This window comes from Phyllobates terribilis, unplaced genomic scaffold (assembly GCF_046119375.1).
Source record: "Phyllobates terribilis strain yellow unplaced genomic scaffold, ASM4611937v1 Scaffold_7__3_contigs__length_470593459, whole genome shotgun sequence".
Taxonomy (NCBI): Eukaryota; Metazoa; Chordata; class Amphibia; order Anura; family Dendrobatidae; genus Phyllobates; species Phyllobates terribilis.
Genome location: NW_027362767.1, coordinates 440,704,707 through 440,719,023, shown reverse-complemented (window position 1 = coordinate 440,719,023; position 14,317 = coordinate 440,704,707). Strand labels below are relative to the sequence as shown.

At 38.2% G+C, this 14,317-nt stretch overlaps 1 protein-coding gene across 1 annotated transcript in view; it reads right to left on the bottom strand.

Moving 5' to 3' along the window:
- The window catches only part of KLHL4 (kelch like family member 4), a 351,644-nt gene that overhangs the window by 79,512 nt on the left and 257,815 nt on the right, over positions 1-14,317 (bottom strand). The window contains exon 5 of the mRNA XM_073642176.1: positions 8,290-8,502. Coding sequence (XP_073498277.1) covers positions 8,290-8,502 — 213 coding nt within the window. The remainder of the gene's footprint in view (positions 1-8,289; positions 8,503-14,317) is intronic.

Here is a 14,317-nt window from a genome sequence, read left to right as displayed (position 1 = left end):
TACATAGGAGCAGTATTATAGTAGTTATATTCTTGTATATAGGAGCAGCATTATAGCAGTTATATTCTTGTACATAGAGGCAGTATTATAGTAGTTATATTCTTGTACATAGGGGCAGTATTATAGTAGTTATATTCTTGTACATAGGAGCAGTATTATAGTAGTTATATTCTTGTACAATGGGATCAGTATTATAGTAGTTATATTCTTGTACATAGGGGGCAGTATTATAGTAGTTATATCCTTGTACATAGGGGCAGTATTATAGTAGTTATATTCTTGTACATAGGAGCAGTATTATAGTAGTTATATTCTTGTATATAGGAGCAGTATTATAGTAGTTATATTCTTGCACATAGGAGCAGTATTATAGTAGTTATATTCTTGTACATAGGGGCAGTATTATAGTAGTTATATTCTTGTACATAGAGGCAGTATTATAGTAGTTATATTCTTGTACATAGGGGCAGTATTATAGTAGTTATATTCTTGCATATAGGAGCAGTATTATAGCAGTTATATTCTTGTACATTGGGAGCAGTATTATAGTAGTTATATTCTTGTACATAGGGGGCAGTATTATAGTAGTTATATCCTTGTACATAGGGGGCAGTATTATAGTAGTTATATACTTGTACATAGGGGCAGTATTATAGTAGTTATATTCTTGTACATAGGAGCAGTATTATAGTAGTTATATTCTTGTATATAGGGGGCAGTATTATAGTGGTTATATTCTGGTACATAGGAGCAGTATTATAGTAGTTATATTCTTGTACATAGGAGCAGTATTCTATTAGTTATATTCTTGTATATAGGGGCAGTATTATAGTAGTTATATTCTTGTACATAGAAGCAGTATTATAGTAGTTATATTCTTGTACATAGGAGCAGTATTATAGTAGTTATATTCTTGTACATAGGAGCAGTATTATAGTAGTTATATTCTTGGACATTGGGAGCAGTATTATAGTAGTTATATTCTTGTACATAGGAGCAGTACTATAGTAGTTATATTCTTGTACATAGGGGCAGTATTATAGAAGTTATATTCTTGTACATAGAAGCAGTATTGTAGTAGTTATATTCTTGTACATAGGAGCAGTATTATAGTAGTTATGTTCTTGTACATATGGGGCAGTATTATAGTAGTTATATTCTTGTACATAGGAGCAGTATTATAGTAGTTATATTCTTGTACATAGGGGGCAGTATTATAGTAGTTATATTCTTGTACGTAGGGGCAGTATTATAGTAGTTATATTCTTGTATATAGGAGCAGCATTATAGCAGTTATATTCTTGTACATAGAGGCAGTATTATAGTAGTTATATTCTTGTACATAGGGGCAGTATTATAGTAGTTATATTTTTGTACATAGGAGCAGTATTATAGTAGTTATATTCTTGTACATAGGAGCAGTATTATAGTAGTTATATTCTTGTATATAGGAGCAGCATTATAGCAGTTATATTCTTGTACATAGAGGCAGTATTATAGTAGTTATATTCTTGTACATAGGGGCAGTATTATAGTAGTTATATTCTTGTACATAGGAGCAGTATTATAGTAGTTATATTCTTGTACATTGGGAGCAGTATTATAGTAGTTATATTCTTGTACATAGGGGGCAGTATTATAGTAGTTATATCCTTGTACATAGGGGCAGTATTATAGTAGTTATATTCTTGTACATAGGAGCAGTATTATAGTAGTTATATTCTTGTATATAGGAGCAGTATTATAGTTGTTATATTCTTGCACATAGGAGCAGTATTATAGTAGTTATATTCTTGTACATAGGGGCAGTATTATAGTAGTTATATTCTTGTACATAGAGGCAGTATTATAGTAGTTATATTCTTGTACATAGGGGCAGTATTATAGTAGTTATATTCTTGCACATAGGAGCAGTATTATAGCAGTTATATTCTTGTACATTGGGAGCAGTATTATAGTAGTTATATTCTTGTACATAGGGGGAAGTATTATAGTAGTTATATCCTTGTACATAGGGGGCAGTATTATAGTAGTTATATCCTTGTACATAGGGGCAGTATTATAGTAGTTATATTCTTGTACATAGGAGCAGTATTATAGTAGTTATATTCTTGTACATAGGGGGCAGTATTATAGTGGTTATATTCTGGTACATAGGAGCAGTATTATAGTAGTTATATTCTTGTACATAGGAGCAGTATTCTATTAGTTATATTCTTGTATATAGGGGCAGTATTATAGTAGTTATATTCTTGTACATAGAGGCAGTATTATAGTAGTTATATTCTTGTACATAGGGGCAGTATTATAGTAGTTATATTCTTGCACATAGAAGCAGTATTATAGTAGTTATATTCTTGTACATAGGAGCAGTATTATAGTAGTTATATTCTTGTACATAGGAGCAGTATTATAGTAGTTATATTCTTGGACATTGGGAGCAGTATTATAGTAGTTATATTCTTGTACAGAGGAGCAGTACTATAGTAGTTATATTCTTGTACATAGGGGCAGTATTATAGAAGTTATATTCTTGTACATAGAAGCAGTATTATAGTAGTTATATTCTTGTACATAGGAGCAGTATTATAGTAGTTATATTCTTGTACATAGGGGGCAGTATTATAGTAGTTATATTCTTGTACATAGGGAGCAGTATTATAGTAGTTATATTCTTGTACATAGGGGCAGTATTATAGTAGTTATAGTCTTGTACATAGGAGCAGTATTATAGTAGTTATTTTCTTGTACATATGGGGCAGTATTATAGTAGTTATATTCTTGTACGTAGGAGCAGTATTATAGTAGTTATATTCTTGTACATAGGGGGCAGTATTATAGTAGTTATATTCTTGTACATAGGGGGCAGTATTATAGCAGTTATATTCTTGTACGTAGGGGCAGTATTATAGTAGTTATATTCTTGTACATAGGAGCAGTATTATAGTAGTTATATTCTTGTACATAGGAGCAGTACTATAGTAGTTATATTCTTGTACATAGGGGCAGTATTATAGTAGTTATATTCTTGTACATAGGAGCAGTATTATAGTAGTTATATTCTTGTACATAGGGGGCAGTATTATAGTAGTTATATTCTTGTACATAGGAGCAGTATTCTAGTAGTTATATTGTTGTACATAGGGGCAGTATTATAGCAGTTATATTCTTGTACATAGGAGCTGTTGCGCACACGCCCAGGCAGACTAGCGTGAGCATGATTAGTGATCCCACTGTACCATGAACCGAGGAGTGCCTGGAGGGGCGTAACTAAGTATCAACCCGATCCGACCAAGGTCGCACGGCAGCACAGTCGACTCCGTGAACCAGGGAGGAACCGAGCAGGGGGACCAGGTGCTACTCCAGGTCAGACTCCGGTCACAGCTGTTGACCCACACCGGGGAATGCAGGAACAGGCAAGTTAAACTGGCATATTGACTGGTGGGTACTGGCAGGCACGACTGGTATGCAGACAGGTGGATATTGACAGGCACGGCTGGTATGCAGACAGGTGGGCACTGGCAGGCACGGCTGGCATGCAGACAGGTGGGCACAGGCAGGCATGGCTGACATGCAGACAGGCGGGTACTGGCAAGTAGGAACGTAGGCAGGATAGGGACCAGTACAGACTGGGATACAGGAACAGAGCTGCAGGTGTGGTAAACAAGCAGAGCGGAGCAAACCTCGCAGATGCGGTGAACAAGCAGAGCAGAGCAAAACCGCAGATGCGGTGAACTAGCAAAGTAGAGCAAAACCCGCAGATGCGGTGAACAAGCAATGCAGAGCAAAACCGCAGATGCAGTGAACAAGCAAAGCAAAACCCGCAGATGTGGTGAACAAGCAAAGCAGAGCAAAACCGCAGATGCCGTGAACAAGCAAAGTAGAGCAAAACCCGCAGATGCAGTGAACAAGCAAAGCAGAGCAAAACCCGCAGATGCGGTGAACAAGCAAAGCAGAGCAAAACCCGCAGATGCGGTGAACAAGCAAAGCAGAGCAAAACCGCAGATGCGGTGAACAAGCAAAGCAAAACCCGCAGATGCGGTGAACAAGTAAAACAGAGCAAAACCGCAAATGCGGTGTACAAGCAAAGCAGAGCAAAACCCGCAGATGTGGTAGAAGGGACAGGGCTCTGTTCACATGGAACAGACTGAGAACACAAGAGGAAAGCTGGAACACAGGAGTTGGATACAGAGGCAGGGAAACAGAACGAGCAGAACCAGATACACACAAGGTACTTGTAATGAAGTAGCAAGTGGACACAAAACTCACAAACAGAAGTACAGAGACAATGAGTTGGAGTTAGGTGCAGGTTCAGATACTGCTGGAAAAAGGGAAGATACAGACATAGAGACAAACAGGTAATGGACTAGGACACTGCTCAGACAGGGCCTGAACCAGGAACATGATACAGGAACAAGTTTGGGAACACAGCCCCCAGGGTGGCAGAAACTGACTAGAAGTCACAGGTACAGGGAGCGGCCCTGGGTACTCAGCTCCCAGGGTGGCAGAACAGACTAGATACAGGACAGGACCTGGCAACTCAGTTGCAAAGACAAACTGAGTGAAGGTGTTGCTCAGGCACCTACTACTGGGTGAAGTGGGTTTAAGTATCCAGTGACTCACAGCAATAGGCTAGGGACGCATTAGGACTGTGCACACAGTAGCTATAAGAAACAAGCAGAAAGCCGCGCCAACGCCCTAAGCAATCAGAAAAGAGACATGGACACAGCAGGAACTGAAACAAAGAGTGCAGCATGGACTGACAGGAAAGATTGCGGTCTTGCATGGTGGGAGGTGGTGCACCATGCAAGCACGCCGCCAGGAATGTTACAGGAGCAGTACTATAGTAGTTATATTCTTGTACATATGGGCAGCATTATAGTAGTTATATTCTTGTACATAGGAGCAGTATTATAGTAGTTATATTCTTGTACACAGGGGCAGTATTATAATAGTTATATTCTTGTACATAGGAGCAGTATTATAGTAGTTATATTCTTGTATATAGGGGGCAGTATTATAGTAGTTATATTCTTGTACCTAGGGGGCAGTATTATAGTAGTTATATTCTTGCACATAGGAGCAGTATTATAGTGGTTATATTCTTGTACCTAGGGGGCAGTATTATAGTAGTTATACTCTTGTACATAGAAGCAGTATTATAGTAGTTATATTCTTGTACATAGGAGCAGTATTATAGTAGTTATATTCTTGTACATAGGGGGCAGTATTATAGTAGTTATATCCTTGTACATGGAGGACAGTAATATAGTAGTTATATTCTTGTACATAGGGGGCAGTATTATAGTACTTATATTCTTGTACATAGGGGGCAGTATTATAGTAGCTATATTCTTGTACATAGGGGCAGTATTATAGTAGTTATATTCTTGTACATAGGAGCAGTATTATAGTAGTTATATTCTTGTACATAGGAGCAGTATTATAGTAGTTATATTCTTGTACATAGGATCAGTATTATAGTAGATATATTCTTGTACATAGGAGCAGTATTATAGTAGTTATATTCGTGTACATAGGGGGCAGAATTATAGTAGTTATATTCTTGTACATAAGGGGCAGTATTATAGTAGTTATATTCTTGTACATAGGGGCAGTATTATAGTAGTTATATTCTTGTACATAGTAGCAGTATTATAGTAGTTATATTCTTGTACATAGGGGGCAGTATTATAGTAGTTATATTCTTGTACATTGGGAGCAGTAATATAGTAGTTATATCCTTGTACATAGGGGGCAGTATTATAGTAGTTATATTCTTGTACATAGGAGGCAATATTATAGTAGTTATATTCTTGCACATAGGGGGCAGTTTTATAGTACACTGTTCAAAAAAATAAAGGGAACACTTAAACAACAGAATATAACTCCAAGTATTTCAAACTTCTGTGAAATGAAACTGTCCACTTAGGAAGCAACACTGATTGACAATCAATTTCACATGCTGTTGTGCAAATGGAATAGACAATAGATGGAAATTATTGGCAATTATCAAGACCCCCTCAATAAAGGAGTGGTTCTGCAGGTGGGGACCACAGACCACATCTCAGTACCAATGCTTTCTGGCTGATGTTTTGGTCACTTTTGAATGTTGGTTGTGCTTTCACACTCATGGTAGCATGAGACGGACTCTACAACCCAAAGAAGTTGCTCAGGTAGTGCAGCTCATCCAGGATGGCACATCAATGCGAGCTGTGGTAAGAAGGTTTGCTGTGTCTGTCAGCCTGTCTGTCCAGAGGCTAGAGGCACTACCAGGAGACAGGCCAGTACACCAGGAGACGTGGAGGGGGCCGTAGGAGGGCAACAACCCAGCAGCAGGAACGCTACCTCCGCCTTTGTGCAAGGAGGAACAGGAGGAGCACTGCCAGAGCCCTGCAAAATGACCTCCAGCAGGCCACAAATGTGCATGTGTCTGCACAAATGGTTAGAAACCGACTCCATGAGGGTGGTATGAGGGCCCGACATTCACAGATGGGGGTCATGCTCACAGCCCAACACCGTGCAGGACTCTTGGCATTTGCCACAGAACACCAGGATTGGCAAAGTCGCCACTGGCGCCCTGTGCTCTTCACAGATGAAAGCAGGTTCACACTGAGCACATGTGACAGAGTCTGGAGACGCCGTGGAGAGCGATCTGCTGCCTGCAACATCCTTCAGCATGACCGGTTTGGCAGTGGGTCAGTAATGGTGTGGGGTGGCATTTCTTTGGAGGGCCGCACAGCCCTCCATGTGCTCGCCAGAGGTAGCCTGACTGCCATTAGGTACCGAGATGAGATCATCAGACCCCTGTGAGACCATATGCTGGTGCGGTTGGCCCTGGGTTCCTCCTAATGCAGGACAATGCCAGACCTCATGTGGCTGGAGTGTGTCAGCAGTTCCTGGAAGATGAAGGCATTGAAGCTACGGACAGGCCCGCCCGTTCCCCAGACCTGAATCCGATTGAGCACATCTGGGACATCAAGTCTTGCTCCATCCACCAACGTCACATTGCACCACAGACTGTCCAGGAGTTGGCGGATGCTTTAGTCCAGGTCTGGGAGGAGATCCCACAGGAGACCATCCGCAACCTCATCAGGAGCATGCCCAGGCGTTGTAGGGAGGTCATACAGGCACGTGGAGGCCACACACAATACTCAGCCTCATGAGGAGCATGCCCGGGCGTTGTAGGGAGGTCATACAGGCACGTGGAGGCCACACACAATACTCAGCCTCATCAGGAGCATGCCCAGGCGTTGTAGGGAGGTCATACAGGCACGTGGAGGCCACACACAATACTCAGCCTCATCAGGAGCATGCCCAGGCGTTGTAGGGAGGTCATACAGGCACGTGGAGGCCACACACAATACTCAGCCTCATCAGGAGCATGTCCAGGCATTGTAGGGAGGTCATACAGGCACGTGGAGGCCACACACAATACTCAGCCTCATCAGGAGCATGCCCAGGCATTGTAGGGAGGTCATACAGGCACATGGAGGCCACACACAATACTCAGCCTCATCAGGAGCATGCCCGGGCGTTGTAGGGAGGTCATACAGGCACGTGGAGGCCACACACAATACTGAGCCTCATCAGGAGCATGCCCAGGCGTTGTAGGGAGGTCATATAGGTACGTGGAGGCCACACACAATACTTAGCCTCATCAGGAGCATGCCCAGGCGTTGTAGGGAGGTCATACAGGCACGTGGAGGCCACACACAATACTCAGCCTCATCAGGAGCATGCCCAGGCATTGTAGGGAGGTCATACAGGCACGTGGAGGCCACACACAATACTCAGCCTCATCAGGAGCATGCCCAGGCGTTGTAGGGAGGTCATACAGGCACGTGGAGGCCACACACAATACTCAGCCTCATCAGGAGCATGCCCAGGCGTTGTAGGGAGGTCATACAGGCACGTGGAGGCCACACACAATACTCAGCCTCATTGTGACTTGTTTTAAGGACATTACATCACAGTTGGATCAGCCTGTAGTGTGTTTTTCCACTTTAATTTTGGGGGTGACTCCAAATCCAGGCCTCCATTGGTTAATAAATGTGATTTCCATTGATGGTTTTTGTGTGATTTTGTTGTCAGCACATTCAGCTTTGTACAGAACAAAGTATTCAATGAGAAGATTTCATTCATTCAGATCTAGGATGGGGTATTTCAGTGTTCCCTTTATTTTTTTGAGCAGTGTAGTTATATTCTAGTACATATGAAGGTCATAGGTAAAGTATTTTCTTAAATAGTGGTGTGTATTTTAGCAGGGTTGTGTTTTTTACCACCCACCTGCGGAGGGAGCAGCGGCAGTCTGATGTAAGAGAGGAGCATGCCTAGATCTCTCTGCCGCGATTGTGCATCATGTTTCACCCATTGCATTAACGCTTGGAAAATGGTCTCCTCATCTGGGACATTGATATCATCACTCGACAACAGTTTGGAAATTTCATTCGCCGGCAGCAGGAGAAATTCCTGATTACGAATGACTTCAATAAAATGTTCCTGGAAATAAAATAAATATAATGTTGATGCATTAAATAAGAATGAGGATTTACCAATTGCACAGCTGAATAACAGGATTATTCCCAGCTCCAATATTGACATTTAATGGTTCTGCTTTACTGGAAAGAAAAATAAGGAGCTAAATAAAAGTAAAATGAATTTAAATTTAAAATAGAACAATTATCAAAAATGTTTTCATAAAAACAAAATTCATATAAAGACCAGACAACTTATAGGAAATGTCATAAGATATGAAACATTTCTGCATACATTTAGTTGTTGAGCATAGATATTTATTTTAAATCGATCCAAATATTTGTATTAACTTAGGTAATATTATAGTAGTTATATTCTTGTACATAGGGGCAGTATTATAGTAGTTATATTCTTGTACATAGGAGCAGTATTATAGTAGTTATATTCTTGTACATAGGGGGCAGTATTATAGTAGTTATATTCTTGTACATAGGAGCAGTATTATAGTAGATATATTCTTGTACATAGGGGCAGTATTATAGTAGTTATATTCTTGTACATAGGATCAGTATTATAGTAGATATATTCTTGTACATAGGGGCAGTATTATAGTAGTTATATTCTTGTACATAGGAGCAGTATTATAGTAGTTATATTCTTGTACATAGGAGCAGTGTTATAGTAGTTATATTCTTGTACATAGGAGCAGTATTATAGTAGTTATATTCTTGTACATAGGATCAGTATTATAGTAGATATATTCTTGTACATAGGGGCAGTATTATAGTAGTTATATTCTTGTACATAGGAGCAGTATTATAGTAGATATATTCTTGTACATAGGGGCAGTATTATAGTAGTTATATTCTTGTACATAGGAGCAGTATTATAGTAGATATATTCTTGTACATAGGGGCAGTATTATAGTAGTTATATTCTTGTACATAGGAGCAGTATTATAGTAGTTATATTCTTGTACATAGGAGCAGTATTATAGTAGTTATATTCTTGTACATAGGAGCAGTATTATAGTAGTTATATTCTTGTACATAGGATCAGTATTATAGTAGATATATTCTTGTACATAGGGGCAGTATTATAGTAGTTATATTCTTGTACATAGGAGCAGTATTATAGTAGATATATTCTTGTACATAGGGGCAGTATTATAGTAGTTATATTCTTGTACATAGGAGCAGTATTATAGTAGATATATTCTTGTACATAGGGGCAGTATTATAGTAGTTATATTCTTGTACATAGGAGCAGTATTATAGTAGATATATTCTTGTACATAGGGGCAGTATTATAGTAGTTATATTCTTGTACATAGGGGGCAGTATTATAGTAGTTATATTCTTGTACATAGGGGGCAGTATTATAGTAGTTATATTCTTGTACATAGGGGGCAGTATTATAGTAGTTATATTCTTGTACATAGGGAGCAGTATTATAGTAGATATATTCTTGTACATAGGAGCAGTATTATAGTAGATATATTCTTGTACATAGGAGCAGTATTATAGTAGTTATATTCTTGTACATAGGAGCAGTATTATAGTAGATATATTCTTGTACATAGGAGCAGTATTATAGTAGTTATATTCTTGTACATAGGGGGCAGTATTATAGTAGTTATATTCTTGTACATAGGAGCAGTATTATAGTAGATATATTCTTGCACATAGGAGCAGTATTATAGTAGTTATATTCTTGTACATAGGGGCAGTATTATAGTAGTTATATTCTTGTACATAGGGGCAGTATTATAACAGTTATATTCTTGTACATAGGGGCAGTATTATAGTAGTTATATTCTAGTACATAGGAGCAGTATTATAGTAGTTATTTTCTTGTACACAGGGGCAGTATTATAGTAGTTATATTCTTGTACATAGGAGCAGTATTATAGTAGTTATATTCTTATACATAGGGGCAGTATTATAGTAGTTATATTCTTGTATATAGGGGGCAGTATTATAGTAGTTATATTCTTGTACATAGGAGCAGTATTATAGTAGATATATTCTTGTACATAGGAGCAGTATTATAGTAGTTATATTCTTGTACATAGGAGCAGTATTATAGTAGATATATTCTTGTACATAGGAGCAGTATTATAGTAGTTATATTCTTGTACATAGGGGGCAGTATTATAGTAGTTATATTCTTGTACATAGGGGCAGTATTATAGTAGTTATATTCTTGTACATAGGGGGCAGTATTATAGTAGTTATATTCTTGTACATAGGGGCAGAATTATAGTAGTTATATTCTTGTACATAGGAGCAGTATTATAGTAGTTATATTCTTGTACATAGGAGCAGTATTATAGTAGTTATATTCTTGTACATAGGAGCAGTATTATAGTAGTTATATTCTTGTACATAGGAGCAGTATTATAGTAGTTATATTCTTGTACATAGGAGCAGTATTATAGTAGTTATATTCTTGCACATAGGGGCAGTATTATAGCAGTTATATTCTTGTACATAGGAGCAGTATTATAGTAGTTATATTCTTGTACATAGGGGGCAGTATTATAGTAGTTATATTCTTGTACATAGGAGCAGTATTATAGTAGTTATATTCCTGTACATAGGAGCAGTATTATAGTAGTTATATTCTTGTACATAGGGGGCAGTATTATAGTAGTTATATTCTTGTACATAGGGGACAGTATTATAGTAGTTATATTCTTGTACATAGGGGGCAGTATTATAGTTATATTCTTGCACATAGGGGGCAGTATTGTAGTAGTTATATTCTTGTTCATAGAGGGAATTATTATAGTAGTTATATTCTTGTACATAGGGGTAGTATTATAGTAGTTATATTCTTGTACATAGGAGCAGTATTATAGTAATTATATTCTTGTACATAGGGGACAGTATTATAGTAGTTATATTCTTCTACATAGGGGGCAGTATTATAGTAGTTATATTCTTGTACATAGGGGCAGTATTATAGTAGTTATATTCTTGTACATAGGAGCAGTATTATAGTAGTTATATTCTTGTACATAGCAGCAGTATTATAGTAGTTATATTCTTGTACATAGGGGGCAGTATTATAGTAGTTATATTCTTGTACATAGCAGCAGTATTATAGTAGTTATATTCTTGTACATAGGGGGCAGTATTATAGTATATTCTTGTACATAGGAGCAGTATTATAGTAGTTATATTCTTGTACATAGCAGCAGTATTATAGTAGTTATATTCTTGTACATAGGAGCAGTATTATAGTAGTTATATTCTTGTACATAGGGGCAGTATTATAGTAGTTATATTCTTGTACATAGGAGCAGTATTATAGCAGTTATATTCTTGTACATATAAGCAGTATTATAGTAGTTATATTCTTGTACATAGGAGCAGTATTATAGTAGTTATATTCTTGTACATAGCAGCAGTATTATAGTAGTTATATTCTTGTACATAGGGGGCAGTATTATAGTAGTTATATTCTTGTACATAGCAGCAGTATTATAGTAGTTATATTCTTGTACATAGGGGGCAGTATTATAGTAGTTATATTCTTGTACATAGCAGCAGTATTATAGTAGTTATATTCTTGTACATAGGGGCAGTATTATAGTAGTTATATTCTTGTACATAGGGGCAGTATTATAGTAGTTATATTCTTGTACATAGGAGCAGTATTATAGTAGATATATTCTTGTGCATAGGGGGCAGTATTATAGTAGTTATATTCTTGTACATAGGGGCAGTATTATAGTAGTTATATTCTTGTACATAGCAGCAGTATTATAGTAGATATATTCTTGTACATAGGGGGCAGTATTATAGTAGTTATATTATTGTACATAGGGGCAGTATTATAGTAGTTATATTCTTGTACATAGGAGCAGTATTATAGTAGTTATATTCTTGTACATAGGGGCAGTATAACAGTAGTTATATTCTTGTACATAGGGGCAGTATTATAGTAGTTATATTCTTGTACATAGTGGGCAGTATTATAGTAGATATATTTTTGTACATAGGGGGCAGTATTATAGTAGTTATATTCTTGTACATAATGGGCAGTATTATAGTAGTTATATTCTTGTACATAGGGGCAGTATTATAGTAGTTATATTCTTGTACATAGGGGCAGTATTATAGTAGTTATATTCTTCTACATAGGGGCAGTATTATAGTAGTTATATTCTTGTACACAGGAGCAGTATAGTAGTAGTTATATTCTTGTACATAGGGGGCAGTATTATAATAGTTATATTCTTGTACACAGGAGCAGTATAGTAGTAGTTATATTCTCGTACATAGGAGGCAGTATTATAGTAGATATATTCTTGTACATAGGGGGCAGTATTATAGTAGTTATATTCTTGTACATAGGGGCAGTATTATAGTAGTTATATTCTTGTACATAGGAGCAGTATTATAGTAGTTATATTCTTGTACATAGGGGCAGTATTATAGTAGTTATAGCCTTGTACATAGGGGCAGTATTATAGTAGTTATATTCTTGTACATAGGGGCAGTATTATAGTAGTTATATTCTTGTACATAGGAGCAGTATTATAGTAGTTATATTCTTGTACATAGGGACAGTATTATAGTAGTTATATTCTTGTACATAGGAGCAGTATTATAGTAGTTATATTCTTGTACATAGGGGCAGTATTATAGTAGTTATATTCTTGTACATAGGAGCAGTATTATAGTAGTTATAGTCTTGTACATAGGGGCATTATAAGGGTATGTGCACACGATGCAGAAATGCTCAGGATTTTTTCCTGAGCGTTTCTGCATCTCTCTGGCAGGAAAAAACGCATGCAGATTGTACATGCGGTTTCCTGCCAGGGACATGCGGAAATGAAGCGGTCTTCACTTTCATTTCCGCATGCGGGTTGACAAGCGCTTCCCAAGCGATTTTAGCATCACTTGGAAAGTGCTTGTCAACTTCACACTATATAAATCCATGCAACCGGCATGGATTTATATAGTGTGTGAATGTCAAAAAATAAAAAATAAATATATACTTTACCCTCTGATGGCCCCCGGTGTCCGGCTTCGCTCGGTCCCGGCTGCCGGCAGTGAAGACTTTAGGACCTTCCGACGTCAGCATCACGTGACCCGTCACATGACTCTGACGTCAGCGAAGGTCCTTCTTCATTCAACCGCGAAGTGCCGCGAACCAAGCAGGCACGCTGCGTGGGCCGTCAGAAGGTGAGAATATATATATTTTTTATTTTATTCTTTTTTTTTTAATGGTACCTGGGTCTGGATGAGAGTCCTCTCCTCCACACCCGGGTACCATCCGCACATTAGACTGACAGCGTGGGAGAATTCTCCTGCACTCAGCGCTTCAGCGTGAGAATTTTCCCACGCTGTCAGTGACGTGCATGAGGTGAGCCGAGTTCATTGGACATGACCTCGGCTCATCTGGATGCCGTCACAGCCAGACACTGAGGAGCGCAAGCATGCCTGCGCTTCTCAGTGTCTTTGGGATGACAGGCTGGATGGCAGCGTTCTGCTGCGGTCCAGCCAGTCATCTCGATGTAGCAGAGCTGAAGCTGTCGTGGGAACCATGGAAAGGTAAGGATGAGGTTGGTTTATTATTTTTCTTTTATTGCAGGAGATCGTTGGCTTCAGCTGGAATGGGCGTGATGGTAAGTATGGTTTAATTTAGAACAATAAAGAATTGTGTGTTTATTTCAATTAAAGGACTTTTTTCTGGGTGTTGTGTTTTTTTTAAATACTTTACTAGAAATTCATGGTGGTCATGTCTAATATTGGCGTGACCCCATGAATTTCGGGCTTAGGGCCAGCTGATAATGCCAAGCTGGCCTTAACCCCTTTATTACCCA